The sequence below is a fragment of the Zeus faber genome (genome assembly GCF_960531495.2).
Source record: "Zeus faber genome assembly, chromosome: 2".
NCBI lineage: Eukaryota > Metazoa > Chordata > Actinopteri > Zeiformes > Zeidae > Zeus > Zeus faber.
The window spans coordinates 30,561,243-30,581,037 of NC_137189.1; the positions used below are offsets into that span (position 1 = coordinate 30,561,243).

Genomic DNA, 19,795 nt, shown 5'->3' on the forward strand with positions numbered 1-19,795 from the left:
AATATTAACGTAGTAATGAAGTTGTAGTAGTATTCTATAAACTTGCATTCAACACAAAGTGTCAAGATTTTATTTTAACCCTAGGATGATCAAAAACGTCAAAAAAATAAAAGGGTGATTGTTTTGTTCCATGAGTTTTCAAAAGTACAATATACTGTAAAAGTCATTATATCATCATCAAAAATTCCAGGAATTCCTTCATTAAGGTTTGATGATGAATTTACATTATCAATTAAATATGAAGTAATTAAAAATGTGCAAACTTGTAAAAAAAATGTTTTTTAACAGGGTAATTTTTGACCCAACATATGCATTCTACTGTAGGGTTAAAACAGACTGGTGCTAAAATTTTATTAAAATTTTGCGTTTAGAACTGGTGTCGTGTTTTGTGAGTGTGAGTGTGAGTGTGTGTGTGTGTGTGTGTGTGTGTGTGTGTGTGTGTGTGTGTGTGTGTGTGTGTGTGTGTGTGTGTGTGTGTGTGTGTGTGTTACCCGGGCCCCACACAGCGCCCCTCATGCCCTGGTAGTGCATGTTCAGCCAGGACAGCAGCCGGAGCTCCGAGGCAGAGTAGATGTTGCTGGCCAGCGCCCGTGAGCTAAGGGGGAGGAGCTGATCCAAGAGCTCCAGGCTCGGAGTCGGGACCAGGGAACCCTCGGACACAGGCCGCAACACCACCACCTACATGCGCACACACAGATACAGCATATTACGTAGTATACAACCTAGCTAGAAGATGATGTACAGCCAGCCGGTCCTTATCGCAAAATAACCCCTGATCAGGTCTTGCATCACTCTGAAGGGGGTTACAGTGCGATAATGATCGCCTAGCTGTACATTACCCCCCTCATTATGCGGTTACGAACGAAATAAAATAATACATTGAAATGGAATATTGATTTGAAATAATTTTAGAACTAGTAAACCTAGTCTAAGCTAGTTCTAAAACTAGACAAATAGTACACGACATTGCAGCTGCATGTAACACTTCAACAATATTGCAACCTTTTCGCCCTACAAACATCGGTCAACAACATTACAACATTAAATGGGTTAGTGGTACCTATTAACTCACACACACACACACAAACACACACACACACACACACACAGCACAAACAAAGGGATTTCAACAAAGCTTGACTTCGGCAACAACAATTGGGGAAATCGAAGGCGAAGGTTCCTGTTGGTCCATTAAATGTCACAGAAAGACTCGGTAAAGAATGAGGGGAGAGAAGAGGAAGAGAGAACGAGAGATGTTCACCTTGTATATCTGTAACAGTACGTCCGTCCAGGACCGTTTGCTGAGAGACTCATAGTTAACTTTGTTGTAGTCGACTTCATTTATTTCCTCTTTCACCTACAAAAAACTCAATGTCAGCAATAAAATGCTCAACAAAAGAAGTAGAAGAATGAGTAATGGTTATGAATAAGCGAAAGGTATTAAATGGTAAGAGAAAAATACTAAATATCCAACACAAAAGATAAGATAAGATAAACAGAATGTGGCGGAATGTGCTTTTACAAATTAAAGAACCCTCGCAAGATCCCACGTAGAAAATGCGTTTAACTCAAAGGGCGCTTCCACATACGCCGTGTTCAGTTGTTAGAATGGAACTCTGGTGCATTTACCCCCTTGGTGTGGTTCATTTGGGCAGTTGTGAACGCGGACAGCAAACTCTGGTGCCGGCCAAAACAACCGGTCCCAGATAATGTGCGAGAGGTTCCAAGCCAACCCTAGTGTGGTTCGCTTGCGGTGAGAACACAATTCCAACCTGATTCGACCCGATTGCAGGAAGTGAACAAAACACACTGTGCAATATTGGTCGCGGGTGCATATTTGTTTACATACCTGTCCATATTTGTTTTGAATTCCAGCCCTGCTCCATCCCACACACCGCCAGCTGGCAGTGGTACACCATACAACTCATTAGCGTTATCTCTGTAACACGCCTATTCCTATCCAACCCTCCTCTAGCCAAGCGTGAACCCATTATGCAATCTAATATACGCTGTTAATACTCCATTTTCGACACTGTTGTTTACATCCAGGAAGGTCGTTCAACTGTCAAAATTTTGAAGAAAAAATCAGACCAATGAGAGGACAGTATAATAGCGGGTGGAGTTTGTTTACAGGTTTTGGTCCGCTGTAAAATGTTGCCATGTGAACCCAGGGGCATTTGCAACTTCGTATCAGTTCCGCCCCTGATTCAAGACAAAACAAACTAACCACGGGTATGAAAGTGCCCTTATATTGAGTGTTATTGGGAAACAAGGCCTCTGTATTTATCCCAGTATAATAGCGTTTACCCGCTGGGAGCACCAGTAGTTAAACTCCTGCAGGTCCAACAGGTACTCTGGTCTGATGTAATCCAAACAGGCTCCCTGCACCCTACACATGGAACGGTGAACGGTGGTGGACAGTTGAGGTGTTTAAACTTTGTTTGTGTTTGTTATTAAGAGTCAGTGAAATGCAGCTTGAAGGAGCATGCGTCCCTCCATTGGAATATTGATACCTGAGGAAAGCGAGCATGGTCTTGTGCTGTTTCAGCAGCTGATCAGTGCGTTTATCGATGTCCTTGGAGAACGATTGGCAGCGGGACACACCAGGAAGGTGCACGCCAGTCAGGTGGTGAAGCATGTCCATTACTGACCTGGCATGAAGAAACATGTACTGTATTAAAATAAACTGCATTACATATAAAGTTGGAGTCGCCTGAGATCCCCATTTCTAGAAAATGGCTTGGCCGAATAACTTGGCTTCCCATTGTAGTACGTATTGCAGCTTGGTACGTGGCAGGTATAAAAACATACCAGTGTATCCTTCACACTCATCTTTCACTCATCATCAATTGACATTACATTCCCTCACTACTTTTTCTATTGTTATGTTTAAAATGAATAAAATCAATATTTCTTAAAAAAAAAAATGAGATACTACATTATTACGTAATGTAGGGGTACATTAAATCGATTTTTTTTCCTAAAAGCACAGAAAAAAACACTCAAATATTATAATATTTAAAAACAACTAAGTGGGCCATATAGTAAGCATTGCGCACTTTAATATTTTAATTAATTATTTCACATTCTCTGTGAATATGTGTATCATTCCCAGAACGACTCTCAGGACGCTAAACAGATGTATAGGTACAGAGTGGAGCGACAGATGGAGCAACCAGACACTTATGGCAGGGGCTGTGGACTACTACGAACTACAACAGCATCTCCTCCCCAGCCACGAGTGTGGACCCCTCCCTAGCCAATGAACTGAACTCCTTTTTTGCGCGGTTTGAGTCTGGCAACAACACCGCTAGCTCACCAGCTAATTGGAGTTCTCACTGGGAATGAGCGCACACTTTCAGTGTCCGAGCATGACGTCAGGAGGGCTCCGATGCGTGTGAACACAAGGAAAGCTGCGGGCCCAGATGGCATATCTGGGCGAGTACTGAAGACCTGTGCTAACCAGCTAGCCCCAGTGTTCACTAGGATATTCAATGCCTCCCTGGCCGAGTCGGTGGTCCCGTCCTGCTTCAAGAGGTCCACCGTCATTCCTGTCCTGAAGATCGCCTCTCCAGCCTGCCTCGGTAGTCATGAAGTGCTTCGAGAGGCTGATTAAGGATTACGTTTGCGCCTCCCCCCCCCGCACCTTGGACCTGCTGCAGTTTGCGTACCGGCCGAACAGATCCACGGGCGATGCGGTCTACCAGGTACTGCACACCACCGCTCATGCACCTGGATGGCCGGAAGGGGGCCTATGTGAGATTGCTGTTCATCGACTATAATTCAGCTTTCAATACCATAGTCCCCACCAGACTGGCTGGCAAGCTGTGGGAGCTAGGACTGTGCACTCCGCTGTGTGTGGATCCTGGACTTCCTCTCAGGCCAGCACCAGGTGGTTAGGGTGGGAAGACACATGTCCAGCTCCCTCACCCTGCACACAGGATCCCCCCAGGGCTGCGTCCTCAGCCCCCTATTGTACTCCCTGTACACACATGACTGTGTGGCCAGGTCCAGCTCCAACACCATCATCAAGTTTGCTGATGACACCGTCCCTGGTGGGGCTGGTCGCAGACGACGATGAGAAGACCTACCTGACAGGCAACATCACTGCCTGGTTTGGGAACTGTACTGCTCTGGACAGGCAGGCCCTGCAGACAGTGGTGTGTTCAGCCGAACGTAGCACTGGAACTACCCTCCCTTTCCTGCAGGACTTGTACACCAAGAGGTGTAGTAGCAGAGCCCGCAGAATCATGAAGGATCCTTATCACCCCAACAATGGTCTGTTCCAGCTGCTGCGGTCGGGCAAGTGCCTCCGCAGTCACACGGTGAGATAAGAGAGACTGAGACGGAGTTTCTCCCCGCAAGCCATAAGGAGTGTCAATGCTGACCTCACCAGGGGTCCTGACAAAAAGCACTGAGACTCACACAGGCCTCACAGCCTTACTGTACTGTATGTAGCATACTGTACTGCATACTGTATCACTGTTCTGGGTAACTGCATACTGTGCTGTATTGCTGTTCTGTTCGGTGAAACTATTGTTGTGTCGTACTGTTGTATACTGTATTGTATATCTCCATTCTCACTTTATTCACATGCAGTTTACTGCACATATCTGTATATATAAATAGCCTATCCCATCTACATAACTCTATTCCCTTCTATTTTGTACTCCCACTTTGTATTATCTTTTTGAGTCTTATTTTATTTTTAATTTTATTTATATTATTCTATTCACTAACTGCATTACGTTTTAGGAATCAGTTCGTTTTAGAAGACATTTCACCACATATATGTATGAAAATATGTACCGTATTTTCGCGACTATAAGGCGCATATAAACGTCTATTTTTTTCCTCAAAATGTGCGGCGCGCCCTATAGTGCGGTGCGCCCTATGTGTGTTCCGCGGACATAAGGCGAGGTGGCCCGAGTTGGAGGAAAGACTCGAGCGGTGGATCATCGAGCAAAGAACGAGTGGGGCGAGCGTTTTGACGGTCACTGTTCGACTAAAAGCAGTAACGCTAGCGGAAGAAATTCAAATTGAACATTTTCAAGGAGGTCCGTCGTGGTGCTTTCGTTTTATGAAACCGTGCCATTTTTCCATCCGGACCCGGACTACAGTAGCGCAGCAACGTCCGGCAGATTATAATGAAAAGCTGGCGAGCTTCCACTCCTACTGCAGCAAACACATCGCCGACAAAAGCATCCAGCCAAGCCACATCACCAACATGGACGAGGTGCCGCTCACTTTCGACATCCCGGTGAATCACACGGTGGAGAAGAAGGGGACCAGCACGGTAGCGATACGCACAACGGGGTATGAAAAGGCGTCGTTTACTGTTGTGCTTGGCTGCCACGCAAATGGACAGAAACTGCCGCCTATGGTGATTTTTAAGAGAAAGACTTTGCCTAAAGAGACTTTTCCAGCTGGAGTCGTTATTAAGGCAAATGAAAAGGGCTGGATGGATGAGGAGATGATGAAAGAGTGGCTGAGGGAGGTGTATGTAAGGAGACCAGGTGGTTTTTTCCACGCATCACCATCGCTGTTAATCTGTGACTCCATGCGTGCCCATCTCACAGCCGATGTGAAAAACAAGGTGAAACAAATGAACGCTGTGCTTGCTGTTATTCCGGGAGGTCTGACAAAGGAACTTCAACCGCTCGACATCGGTGTGAACCGGCCGTTCAAAGTAAGGCTGCGAGCGGCGTGGGAGCGATGGATGACCGACGCAGACCACAGTTTCACGAAAAGTGGAAGGCAGCGCCGGGCAAGTTACGCCACAGTTTGCGGATGGATTGTAGATGCTTGGGCTAACGTGTCTGCTGGCACTGTTGTTCGAGCTTTCGCAAAAGCCGGCATCATTTCCGAGGAGCCGCACGGCACGGAAAGTGACTCTGACAGCGAAGAAGGGGAAACTGGCATGTCTGATTTAGCGCAGCGGTTTAATTCAGAAACAGAGGATGATGACTTCGATGGGTTTGATTAATACTTTGTAATAAATACATGAATAAAGCACAAACATACTCAGTTTTGCTCCCGCTCTATTTTTAAATACGCAGTAGAGGTATTTAAACGTAGTAGAGGATATGTACCGGTATATAAAACCCGCGCCCTATAATCCGGTGCGCCTTATGTGTGTGTTAAATACAGTAATGGCACACATAACTGAGACTGCGCCTTTTAGTACGGTGCGCCTTATGGTCGTGAAAATACGGTATATGTATGAGACAAATAAACCTCTTGAATCTTGAATTCATTTGGGACATGTGTATGATGGTTTCATGAGATTGACCCAATTGATAATGATGGCTAACTTTGGAGGTGACAACTTTAGAAAGTGTGTATTTGTGGGGTTTTTTTTACCCGTCATGTATGAATATTATCCCTCAGCACAGCTATGCATCGGCAACAAGTGGCCTAAATGCGGCGCTCCAAAAACCCATGATTTCATTAGATTTCATTATTTCATTTTATGAGCACTGAAATTACATGAACGTCCTGACCTGGAGTCTTTACTCTGGCTGACACGGTAACGGCCCCCACTACAATCCTCCGTCTGAATCTTATAAGCAACCCTGAAAGACCACAGAGGGAGAAAAGGAGAAAGGTGAGTGATTAACATAACAATGGAATATAATCTGAAAGAGCAGTGGCTTGAGCCTAGATCTCATGGTCTATGTATATAAGTTTTACACCTTTTGAAATATGAAAAGTTGTCACATTAACTTCAATATCATTTTGATTAATATTACTTACATTGAAAAGAACAAGATCACCTCATTTCACCAATGACAAGTACAGGAGCATATGGGTTGCCTGTCTTCAGTCAATAATTAATTTGGCATTTTACATTCACACAAACTGAGCCCTCATACTCAACTTTAACAACATATGTTATGTTTTTAGGAAAAGGTGGCATGGTTCACCATACGTTTTCAAAAGAAACCTCTTGGCGGAGATCCTTGGCAGTACCTCCTGAGTGTGTGCGGTATAGCGATGGGGTGTTGTCCGTTTGGCCAGCCAAAGAAGCTGAACCATCTCTGGGCCGCCAGTAGGACACTCTGGAAGTACAGCGCCACCTCTGGGTCGTAATCAGGGAATTCTGGGAAGCCCCGGAATTGTGCAAATTTAGTTTCAGAGTTTCAAGAAAATATCTATTCGTTCTGCTCTATTACATTTCTATCACAGTCAAATTAGATAGGATTCTTTATTTGTCACACACCACAACACATGCACTCACGCGGCAACGTCGACCAACATACACATGTTTTTTCAAATGGTGGCTGGTGAAACTCATTCTCTGCTTTTGACCCATCCTGGCTTGTCCTTCCTCCAGGGAGCAGCCAAGATCAGTGGGCAGCATACAGCGATGCGCCAGGGGACCAATTTGAAATGTCCATCGCTGGTCAGATGACAATGTTTTTGCATGGGTTGGGGTCCTTACTGATGTTACAAGGAGGAAACCCCATGTGTGCATGGGAAGAACATGCAAACTCCATGCAGAAAGGCCCCTAATCAGGAGATAACCCACCGGAGCGCAGTGCCAACAGCACCCCATGCAGGAATAAAACCCAAGACCTTCTTGCTGTGAGACAGCAGTGCAATGCACTGTGTCACTGTACCCACTACTACTTATAACTGACCTGAAAGAGGCGTCTTGCTGGGAGTGCTGGAGTAAGTAAAGTAGGAGGAGGAGGAGGAGGATGGTCCGGATGTGTTGGTAGGAGACAGACACCGCTGAAAGACCGCCTCCACGCTCACCTGGTTTTGACCCGTGTCCGTGTTCCTCACACCTGCATGGGGACAGATATGGAATAAGGAAGCCAGTCAGAGCCGAGGGACAACATTACTTAATATTCTGCGAATATTGCGCCCCTTTTCCACAACAGGAAGTGCTTCAGGAACAAGGAACCTATGCCTTCTTTTCCAGAGGAGGCAATGCTGTAGAAATAGCGTTCTGAAGTTCTTCTGTTCTGAAATTGGTTCCGTTTGCATAGATCCTGGTCCGAAAAAAGTCCCTGCTAGCGAGCTGGTACTGTTCTGGGGAACAGGAACCATTGGGACGGAGTTTGTAGAACTGCACAACACTGATTGGCCAAACACAAGTACACAAGTACACAGACTTGACATTTGAAAATACACATAAACTAAGTGATGAAACATTAATTTCTTGATCATAGTACCCATTTCCCCTCGCTACTTTAGTTTTATTTATTGATTTGTTTATTTTTATTATTTTATTTTTATTTTATTTTATTTTTTTACAGAACCGCCACCAATCCCCCTCTTTTGGTGAACTATTTTACCATGTTTTGGTCTACAAACAACTAATCACTACTCCAAGAGGGGGAGAGTCACCACGGGGGAGACAAATAAACATAGAACCAAAAAATGACATGAACATGGAAAAACATAAACATGCAGAAAATGACAGAAAAAATGACAGAAAAAAGGAAACAATTGGGCACGTGACAGGTCACGTGCCCAATTGTTTCCTTTTTTTCTGTCATAGTTATGACAGTAAATGAGGAAGAAAAGGAGAGGGATGTAACTAGGAGGGTGCTGGGTTGTGGTCAAAGCAGTGTTGGTGGTGTGTGTGTGTGTGTGTGTGTGTGTGTGTGTGTGTGTGTGTGTGTGTGTGTGTGTGTGTGTGTGTGTGTGTGTGTGTGTGTGTGTGTGTGTGTGTGTGTGTATGTGTGTGTATGTGTGTGTATGTGTGTGTGTGTCCACCGGTACAGGTACAGTGTACAGGACACATCCCAATTGTTTCTGGTGTACTGGTCTACAAGCAGCGGAAAAGGCCCCGAAGCCACCTCTGAGTCCCGCAGGCATACAAACACCCCACAGCCGCTGGCAAGCCCGAAGCAACACCCACAACCGGCCCGAGGAACATAACCCAGTCCCAGGGAGCATGAGGAGACCCCACACCCCTGAGCTGCACAAATCCAACCCACCCACATGAGCAGGCACAAGTCCCACACCAGCAGGCCGACACCCCACCTAAACCGCCCGCCCCACAGGCGAACCGGCGGGACCCCCATCGCACCCGCGCCCCGTGCAAGAGTGAGGCCCGCCCCATCACAGCCGACCAGACGCACCACCCAGGCGCCCATCCACGCGAGTCATGAGCACCCATCTGCTACTTTCGATTTAGAAAGAAAAAGGGAAAGCCAGAACCCGAAAAAACAATGACTGAGGGGACCAGCGAGTGCTGAAATAAGAGTTCCTAGGTGCGGTTGGAAAGAAACCAAGCGCTCTTTCAGGAACTGCTAAGGTTCCTGTTTCAGGAGGTTCCCCACCTAAACTGGTCCTCATTTAGTCCCTGTTACTTTAGTGGAAAACAGGGCTGGACTGGTAATTTCCAAACCGGGCATTTTCCTGGTGGGATGTTGCACCTTGGGGCCGATAAAAGTAAAAATAAATAAGTAAATAAGTGGTGTAACTACCACCGGTGTGTCCAGTTGCAGCTGCGCAGAGGCCCCAGTTGCCTTAGGGGCCCATTCCATCGGCACGACAGCACACCTTTGATCGCTGCGCCAGGGAGGCACTCCGCTGTCCATCCCCTTGCCACGTTACTCCAAAATAAAAAAACTGTGTTTTTTATTTTGGATTGAGGCAATTTTATTTTACTGCATTCCTTATTGAACAAAGCAAAAGAAGCACCATGCGTAAGCCGAGCTGGGCTTTGCCAGCCCCCAGCCCTTGCTGGACTGTCTGGGCCAAAAATGGTAGGGGTGAATTTTCGTCCCAAACCAGCCCTGGTGGAAAAGCGGCTATGAAAGCACTTTCACAAGTAGTCATTATGTGTGTGTGTATGTGAGTGTGTGTGTGTGTGTATTGTACCAGTCTTGAGGACTATCTGCTGGTCCAAGCGGTGCATGGCCAGGCAGGGCCAGACCGTCAGCAGACAGTTGTCAGCGAGGCCGCACACCTCCACCTGAAACCTAAAGGGAAATATTCAACTCATTCAAATGGCAATAAGTATAGTCTAGTATGGAGCGCATAGGGGCAGTATCTGGTTGGGAGGCAACAGATGTAGGCGACCGAATGAGGAAAAGGAGAAACCAAGAAGAATTTGGATGAGAGACAGCTAGAGAGCGGTATGGGATGGTTGGACATTATAGGCTATAACTTAAGCTTTTTCAGAGCAATCCTGATTAAACTCAGAGGAGACATCCCACACTATGTCCTGAACCTACACACTAAATTCTGTTCAAATCCGATTGAGGGGCGGTGGGGCAGTTCTCCTACCACTGGCCACCCAAGTGGCATGTTCAGGGACCTCCGGCATAGAGACACAGAAGACGGGGGGGTTGTAAACACCAGTTTATTGTAGAAGGTTGGCCAGTTAGAATTAGCCATGTACAGATAGAACATGTCATGACAGGGCTCCTATCCTGAGTGTGTGTGGGGATGGGGGTTTTAACGTGAACCTGTTAGACCAACCAACGAGCAATAGGCAGCCACTCTGACCCCAATCATATAGATCCATGTCAGGTGTGGCTGCTCAAACCCCACCAACCCCAGACCACAGGGGGGTATTATGCTAATACTATTGGACATACAGTATAACCTGCCCATCAAGACACTTGAAACAATAGGAAGCCTTGCGCACACCCCTTTCCTTTGTGAAACAGAAACCACCATCTCCATTCATTCCACATCAGTGCAGCAACCTGTTATAGTAGGATACCAACTTAGCCCTCTTGAAACTATATGGACTGGGAAGCTTGTCAACAGACTTGAAACTCTGGACCTTCTCATATTCACCCAAAGAATTGGTGAATTGAATCTCACTTCAGAATTTGTGGCAGTCCTTTAGCATTACTGCTGAACAAGCTCTGCTGAAGCTACTGAATTCAGTATAGAATCCAAACTGTAAAGAAGCCATCACCAACTATTACCCAACAGTCTCTACAACCTATGATGAGCTGCTGCTGTGGAACATGACAGACTTTCTGCTGAGCCCTTGTGAGTCATGATGGTTTTACTATTCCTGTGGAAGATGTGATGGTATGTGCATATAGAGAGAAGACATGAAAAGTTTATGAAAAGTTTAATGCTCAAGATTTGTATGCCTTTTTTACCTAAACAGGTCAGGTTTTATGCTGGAGCAAATATCCAGAAGGCGAGCTAAAGGAAGGAACCCTGTTGATGGAAAGATGCACCCAATTACCTGCAGGCAGACCTCCAGCCTGACTCCTCGAGGCCCAGGCCAACTCAGACAAACAAACCTGTTTCACTATATTCACTTTACAGTGAATTAAGAACTTTAATCAGACTGTGCAACTCTGGAAACAAATGTTTGCATTGTGATCACACATTGTAATCACACACATTGACTTGCACTATAGTCATTTTAAAGTGTATGGAACTGAATAATTGAATGGGATTGTGCAATTTTGGTAATGTTGGTATTGATGGATTTATTTAATTAAAATCAATGATTGAGAGGAATTTGCATATATGAATTAATGGACTGAGGATTGAGTGCTCTGATATTTAAAGTCTTCCTTCAAGAGAGTTGATATAACTGATAGTACCATACAAATATACCTGAACTTGTAAGAGCACTACCTTGCGCTTTTTGAGAAGCCGTATTCTTTATATTATCTTTGTTTTTGTTTTTTCCTTGATTTATTTTAAGTGTTTTTGTTCTCTGCCTGAATATGTAATACAACCGGCAAATACAGTTCTGTGTTTCATTCCTTTTCAAGCCAGCTCCATAGTCAGACCTACACTAGTCCCTACTTCATGCTATATCATGTGTGTGTGTGTGTGTGTGTGTGTTTTTCAATAACTGCGTATGTAGCACTAATATATACACATATTGTGTATATATTAGTGCTACATGCGCAGTTATTGAAATGCTACATATAGTGATGATACGTGTGTGTGATTGGTCTCAATCCTTCTTAAATAGAATAACTAGCTGAATTGACTTTGCTCGGCTTTGTTACTTATGCCTTTACTTTTGGGCAATTGTGCTGCTTCCTCCTGGCGAGTGCAAAAAGGTTTAAGCCTGTGAACCGCCGCTTTTAGCGATATTTACTGTTGTTGAGGCTGCTATAACAGATGGGGGTCAGCTTCAGTAATTTACGATTGTTTTCATTACATTGTATCTCAGTTCAAGGAAACATTTTGCCAATATACTAAATCTGGTGCGATAAAACCAAATTGAATGTATAAAAAAAACCTTTAAAAATTATATCTGTCAGGCCAGCAGATGGAGCCAAAGTGGAGAACATCTTGCTAACCAGCAAATGAGCCAAAGGCTAATACATCATGAGATCAGCAGGGGGTGGCAAAGCCTTCCACAATACAGAATTATTTAACGTTATATCCTTCAGGGTCACATATGTGACCCACCGCAGCAGAACCCACAATCTCGCGCAGTTCTAAAATCGCCAGGAGCAACCAAATAAGTTGGAAAAAACCTTTCTGGTAGGAAAATTCAATTTTTCCAGATTCGTTTTACTTTGCGTTTTTTTAATCTCTCAACGTATTTTCAAAATCTAGTTTGGTTTATAAATAGTAGAAAATGTTAAACCGTAGAGTTAAATATTCCCGTTATATTACATGGGGAAACATAGTTCACTTACCGAGATGCTGAACAGCACTGAACAACGCCGATCTATCGTTTCCTTTAGATCTGGTACCCGCATAATCCCGGACTTGGAGAACATTTCAAACAGCGGATTTCAACCTGAATGTGACGATGAGATGCATTTTTTTCAAAAGCACCAGAGGAGACCGATGACATGCCCGTTGTTGTTACAACGGAAGAAGTTGATGAAATAATGAAGTTCGTTGAGGTTGGTGATACAAATTATGACCGAGTAGCAATGGTAATAGCGACAGTGTAGCTGGGGTAGGATTGGGGTTAGCCCACATAATAACTCCAAGAACTTTGTAGATATTTGGCATACGCACATTTATGTATTAAATGATACACCGAGGTTGATATACAGAGACATATATTGTTAATAGACTGTACATTTTGTTGCATTGTCTGCACTTTTCAATTCTTAAATAATTTTTATAAAACATGTATATTCTTACTGTTAAATTAAAGGGGAAAAAAAAAGTCAAATGCCACCAAATGACCCTAAATGACCCAGCTCTCCAGATGCAGCTAGAAGTGGAAAGTTACAACGGCGCCCTCTTCCAAGAGATGGGAGGGTGTTCAACTACGAAGGCTGTGATTGGCTGACTGGAAGTTGACATCAGAAGGCATGCAAACAAAGACTAAGAGCTGTGATTGGCTCAAAACAGGATTTTGAGGGATTAATGACATAAAAAAAAAGGCAGGACATGTAAATGAGCAGGCTTCTCCACGACTATAAAACAGGAAAACAAAGGGGATCAGTCGATTTTGGGAAATCAACTGCGAGTTTGCTGCTGTATTTGTCTTACTGATACGCAATAAACTTGATCGCATCAGACTTTGTTTCGTTCCATTGCTTTTTTCCAAGTTTTGAAACCAGAAAATGTTAGAAACATCGTCCAGAGATCTAGGCTTTTTTCACTGGCCCAGACCTGAATGTCTTTGTTCACGACATTTGGCGAGCCAGAAGAGAAAGATGACCAGAACTGAAGCCAGGACCTGGGCCTGCACTTCAGAGACACTATCGAAAAAAGATAAAAAAAATAAAAATAAAATAAAATGTATGTTGATGAAGGACCATGTAATGGAAAAAACAAGTGATCTTTTGTTGAATGTTGCTAGAATCGGTCGGTGTGTGTTTTGTCTTTTGTATGCCGGAGGACTGGTGGGGCTAACACTAACTGCCGCCGAACCAGAGAAGAACCATAGAGAAAAGGTGGAAAGAAAGCACATCCGTCGTAGCAGTTACAGCACTGAGAGGAAAAAGATTGTTGCATTTTCAATGAAACCTATTGGCAAGTGTATTGTGGTTGTTGAAAATAGAGCAGTATACAGAAGTTTGTTATAAAAGTTCTAGAAGAAAATAGAGAAGTTATCATTTATAATAATAAATATAGTATTCCTAGGTCTCGTAAGAGACAACGGCATGTATGTTATAGTTACTTTGAAACTGAGACAGCTCGTCCAGGGGGTCGTTACAAAGTAATTACATACAGCTTTCTAGTGTTGAGGAAGTGTATCTAGAGAGAATGCTGGATTTGAGTTTAGAAAAGTTCAAGATGAACTATGAGTTCAAAGAAGCTCAGCTCTCTAGTGTTGAAGAAGTGTATCTAGAGAGAACAAACTGTGAGTTTATAAAAGTTCACAACGAAATATGAGTTTATAAACGTTCAGCTTTCTAGTGTTAAGGAAATATATCTAGAGAGAACGAACTATGAGTTTATAAAAGTTCAAGAGTTTATAAAATTGCCTAAGGGACTAGGCAATTGCACGCAACGCTAGAGAAGCGACAATTGGCCAAGGAATTGTATATAAGCGCCTGTAAATATTTCTATTATAAACTGTAAAATAAGTTGTGTGTTGGCTTACATCTAGCTTACAAAGTTATACACTAACCACCTGGGAGTGAGGGGGATTCAGGAAAAAAGCAAAAAGCTCACAGATATTTCTAACAACCAACGCAGGAGTGAAGAGAATCACACACACACACACACACACACACACACACACACACACACACACACACACACACACACACTTTTGCCTGACCGGAGAGGGGACCATACACACACACATTTTTTTGTTTGACGGACGGCACACACACGCACACATTTTGGCTTGGACAAACATACAGAGACAAGGAGGGCGCGGAGCATTGGCAAGACGCAAAGCTGATCAAACTTAGACTGGCAGATCACCAAACTTGTTAATCCACCTCAAACAAAAGAGAACTTCCCAAAAGTTCAAACGTTTTTGACTGGTGGACAAATGATTATAAATAAATTAATAAATAAAAGTATTAGAACAGCTGCGCAACAATCCAAGTACAGCAGCCACCATCAAACCCGATATTCAGGTACCAGAGGGGTTCACTATAAAGGGCCGTGACAAACAGATTCCAAATCCACGGCTGAGGATCACCGTCAGTCCCAGGCAAGCCAGGTGGGAGACGGGCAAGTGGACAAGCTGTAGGACTGAGTGATTTAGCCGATAACAAAATAGCACTCTATGTGATTATGGTTAACCAGTGGTGTTTAGCTGAATAAATTAAAATCTAATAGAATATAAGTGCCAGTTTACAAAAGTAGTCCATGCTGAGATAGTATGAGTAGATATTGAACAGTTTGGACTATTAGAGTATGTTGCGAGAGATGATTGTGACATTGATCGAAGTAGTGTAGTGTAGCAGGTTTTAAGTTGCTGGAAAAGGTGTCTGTCGGCTCATAAATGCAATTTTGGTAAAGGTGAGGAGTATGATGAGTGTTTGTTTTCAGAACTGTAGTTTATGCTTGGTGGGGGTGGTAGCTCAGGAGGTAGAGCTGGTCGTCTAGTACTCTAAAGGTTGCTGTTTCGATCCCAGGCTCCTCCTGCTAGCATGCTGTAGTGTCCTTGAGCAAGACACTTAACCCCTAATTGCTCCTGATGGCTGCGTCCATCGGTGTTTGAACAATTGTAAGTCGCTTTGGATAAAAGCGTCTGATAAATGTAATATATTTTATCTCAAAGCATTCCAAATTAATAAAACAAAATTGATAGGTGTGTGTGTGTATTAAAATCCTTACCCTTACCTTTTTCAGGTAAAGCTGGTAATTGTTTAAGTATAATCGAACAGCCTTATTTTTAGTTTTAACTCTAGAAGTAATCTCGACCTGACACTGAATAAGGTAGCTGTTGATATATAGTATAAAAACTTAGCAAGTAGAGTAACAAAGAGGGATTTTGTTTTGTACACTGAAGAGGTTATGGAGTGTGTGCGTTGACTTGCTAAAAATTGAAACACTACAACAATGTGAAATACGTTTTCATTTGGGTATTCCTGTAAAACTTAAATTTGATTAAAAAAATCTTTTGAAACTTCTGAACAATCTTCTGCAGTGTAACTGACTAATGACTTATACAGAACATCCGTGTAATGTTTTGATGACATAACCCTTCCATTCTGATCTTCCAATTTGTGGTATATACACTATAGGAAATGTTGGAGCCAACGTAGCCAACAAAGCCTCCATACCTCATATTGCTCTTGTCTAATAATGATTGGAGAACAAAGGGGATCAATCGATTTTGTGAAGCAGACTCCCAAGTATGCTGCTGTATTTGTCTTACCGATACGCAATTAACTTCATCGCACCAGGTTTAGTTTCGTTCCAGTGCTTTTTTCCAAGTTTTGAAGCCAGAAAATGTTAGAAACGTCGTCCAGAGATCCAGACTTTTTTCACAGGCCCCGGCCTGAATCTCTTTGTTCGCGACGGTCTGTGTTGGGTTGATTACACAGCAAAGTTCCAGAATTCCATTTAAAACTACAACACTTGGTTTTTCAACTTCTGAGTTTAGCCTCGTCAGTCACATTATTTTCTTGAAATTTTGACTTCTTCTGGATGACTTTATTTTCTTGGTCATTTGAGGCAGTGGGGATATTTTTAAATCATGGTTTCTGTGAACCTTTATCCATATCCAGAGTTTGATGATTACAACTAACTACGACTATCAAATTCACTGCGACTGCCTTTCACTCCTGCACACACCCGATCTTTGCATTGTTGCCGTGAAAGGCAGGCCCGGCCACCAACGAACACAGCATATAGAGGAGAACCTACATAAGGCAAATATATTCAATGGCTGTTTCTTATGAAGTGCCAACTACATGTAAATAAAATATCAAATTAGTTTTTTTGTTGTTTTTTTTACAACGAAACCTTACGGATTACTACTTTAAATAGTTGTGCTTTACAATCCAGAGACAGAGACACTCAGAGCTCTGTGAATGCTTCCAACCTATTTCTTCACAGCTATTTTCTCTAACAGCTTGATTGTTTTATTAACATTCTTGTTGTTTTCTCCTTCATTTGTTCTTTGTGAATAAATGTTATTGTGATAAGCCGTAGTGATGTTACTCCACGACATCACCTGGGGCGGCTGTTGCATTGTGATGCGTTACCTATTGTTGAGATGGTCTGTGAACGTGATGGCTGAATGCAGGGACAGAGGCACCGCAGAGCAAAAGGACACGTTGCAGACCAGAGGGGTCGAGGGGTTCTCCTGCACAAAAAAAATTGATTAGCTGTCACTATAACATCTGATAGATTTTAAATTTAATAAACACTTAGTATTTGAAGGTATTTTAAAATAGTTCAATAGGTTTGAAATATATAATTTCTATATAATCCATTTAGAGCTCCTCTGTGCTCTGATATAATAAAAGTAGTCGATCTGATACTTAAATTCACAGTTTAAAACACATACAATCAACGGTGCTGGATCCAAAACAATAATAAAAGTTTAAAAAATATGAACATGTCACACTCTCAAATTGCTGTTGTTGTGAGAAGTTTGGGCCATAAAAATGTCATAGCAAAAAAGGGTTGAGATCCACTTGTCTAAGTGCTTGCAAACTATATTACACATGAAAACATCACTTTAGCTTACATTTTTAATACTATACTAATAATATAACCAAATATATACTAAATATAACCAAATTCACGGTCGTGAAAATCGTGTCACAGACTGAAATCTGCCTCTTCCTGCGTAATTGACAATTTGCCATAAAAAAATAAAAATAAAATAAAGAACACATTAAGTTCCAAAGTGCTACTAAGCCGACTAGCCCACTTGTGCGCAGTATTACGGTTTGTGTATCTATGGCGTAACAGGAAGTCCTAAGAAAAACTACAGCGACGACAGCCAACAGCGCCGTTCATCTATGCCAGTCCTGGCCAACCCGCGGCTCGCGAGCCTCATGCGGCTCTTTGGCTGGTTTCATGCGGCTCTCAAGGGGCTTTCACATGACAGCGTCAAAAACTCAGAAAAAAAAGCGCAGCCATTCATTCCCTATTATGATTATAAAATCGCTATGATGTATCACTCGTTTTCCACGCGGATCACTTCATTTACTCAAAGCGGACAGCAGCAGGAGTCATGTCCCATTAACGCCTGTTTTATTAGTCCTAACGCCGCGTTTACACCAAAAGCGCCGGGGCGGCGCGCCTCCATACAAAGTCAACGTATAGACGCGTTCCAGTCGCCTGGAACGCATCTTACGCGGCATTAGGACTAATAAAACACCAAATAAGATTCGAAAAGCTTTGGAAGTTTATTTTCAACACTATTGACATGGTTAGTAGTCAACATATAAGATGGATCGGCCGGTGAATTGCGTTGCGTATCGTACATCTCCGATGGAGAACTGTGAAGACTGGAGGGGGTGTGTGTGTGTGTGTGTGTGTGTGTGTGTGTGTGAGGAAGGGATGGGGTGATGTTCATGTGTGCCCATGTGTATGATGTGGCTCTTAGCAGTAACACAGTAAAAAAAGTGGCTCTTAGTCTCTGACTGGTTGGCCACCCCTGATCTATGCCGTGCCTATGCAACAGTTACTGTATCATTCCCAGAGATACAACGAGCCCTGGTCTTGTCCACGCACAAATCTTGCATGAAATTGAAATTGAAATTTAGCAAAATTGACCGTAAATTTGGAAGAGCCCTACAGTGTAGATACATAAATTTCAGTTTTCGATCCACTGCGGGGCTGTACCTTGCCCTGGGCTGGGACACTGTTCCCCTGGGGGAAGACAACGGACACAGGCTTGACCTTCGACCCATCCTCCAGCTCCACTTCCAACACCTCAGCAGACACAATGGTCCCACTGAGAGAGAGAGAGAAATGATTAGAGGGAAAATTAAATGGAGCATGACACTGAATGATCAGGTGTCTTGTTTGGTGCACGGACCGGGGGTATCCAGTGGCCCAGAGGGTCAGGGTCTCGGTGGTGATGCAGTCGAGTGGCAGTGCAGGGAGCTGGACCTGAGGTGGGAGGACGGTGATGTTGGGGCCGTGGATGGCCACGGTGATGGAGAGCTCTCGGTAAGGGTTAGGGTGGTGGCCCTCCCCCCGACTCACCCCCAGGTACAAAGGGAGAGACAGATGGATGACGCTGCCAGACACTATGAGGAGGGAGGGAGAGAGATGGAAGGGGAGGGACGTCAAGCCCTCAGGTTGCATCTAAACTAGTGGTGGCCGTTTCCATTTTGTCAATGATCAGACACTTTTGTTTGGAGAGAGAGAGAGAGAGAGAGAGAGAGAGAGAGAGAGGGAGAGAGAGTCCTATTTGACATAATTGCATCTGTTGACCTCTGACCTGTGCTGGTGGCCCGGGCCCTCAGGCTGACGGCCAGGCAGACGGTCTGTCCGGGCCCGAGACTCCCTGACTGCGGACACACTGTCAGAAGCTGCTCCTCCCCTGCGTCCCCTGCTGGCGATGCTGTGGCACTGCAGTCAATCCACCAGTGTACAGACCAAGAGTTCAAATTGTTCCAACCCACACTCTCTGCGCCCACTGCTGTCAGTGTCACTGTCTGGGAGGCAAGAGAAAAGAAGTGGGGAGGAGCAAATGAAAAGAAAAGAAGTGACGAACCAATAAATGAAGACAGCAAACTAAGTAAAAGGTGCCAGGGGGGAAAAAGCTGAGGAAAAGATGGAAGTAGAGATGAGAGAAGGTGGTTAACAGATACCTGGATGGAAAAATCCAACTGTGATGCCAAAGGTTCCACATGGAACTCGAGGCTGGAGGGGAACAGTTCAAATGGGGCGCACAGAGCTGCGTACAGAAAAATAACAGCACAATTATTACTTTAAACTAAAAATTGACTTCTTTTCAACCACCAATGTGTGTTTGGAACGGCCAGGATTC

At 43.8% G+C, this 19,795-nt stretch overlaps 1 protein-coding gene across 1 annotated transcript in view; it reads right to left on the reverse strand.

Annotated features, from left to right (window-relative positions):
* The window catches only part of LOC307247724 (cilia- and flagella-associated protein 47-like), a gene marked incomplete at its 5' end in the record, with an annotated part of 49,699 nt that overhangs the window by 13,916 nt on the left and 15,988 nt on the right, over positions 1 to 19,795 (reverse strand). The window contains 13 exons of the mRNA XM_080023847.1: positions 492 to 678; positions 1,262 to 1,357; positions 2,308 to 2,389; positions 2,514 to 2,651; positions 6,504 to 6,575; positions 6,973 to 7,102; positions 7,644 to 7,793; positions 9,844 to 9,944; positions 17,046 to 17,146; positions 18,640 to 18,751; positions 18,836 to 19,049; positions 19,244 to 19,460; positions 19,617 to 19,702. Of these exons, the coding sequence (XP_079879973.1) occupies positions 492 to 678; positions 1,262 to 1,357; positions 2,308 to 2,389; positions 2,514 to 2,651; positions 6,504 to 6,575; positions 6,973 to 7,102; positions 7,644 to 7,793; positions 9,844 to 9,944; positions 17,046 to 17,146; positions 18,640 to 18,751; positions 18,836 to 19,049; positions 19,244 to 19,460; positions 19,617 to 19,702 (1,686 nt within the window). The remainder of the gene's footprint in view (positions 1 to 491; positions 679 to 1,261; positions 1,358 to 2,307; positions 2,390 to 2,513; positions 2,652 to 6,503; positions 6,576 to 6,972; positions 7,103 to 7,643; positions 7,794 to 9,843; positions 9,945 to 17,045; positions 17,147 to 18,639; positions 18,752 to 18,835; positions 19,050 to 19,243; positions 19,461 to 19,616; positions 19,703 to 19,795) is intronic.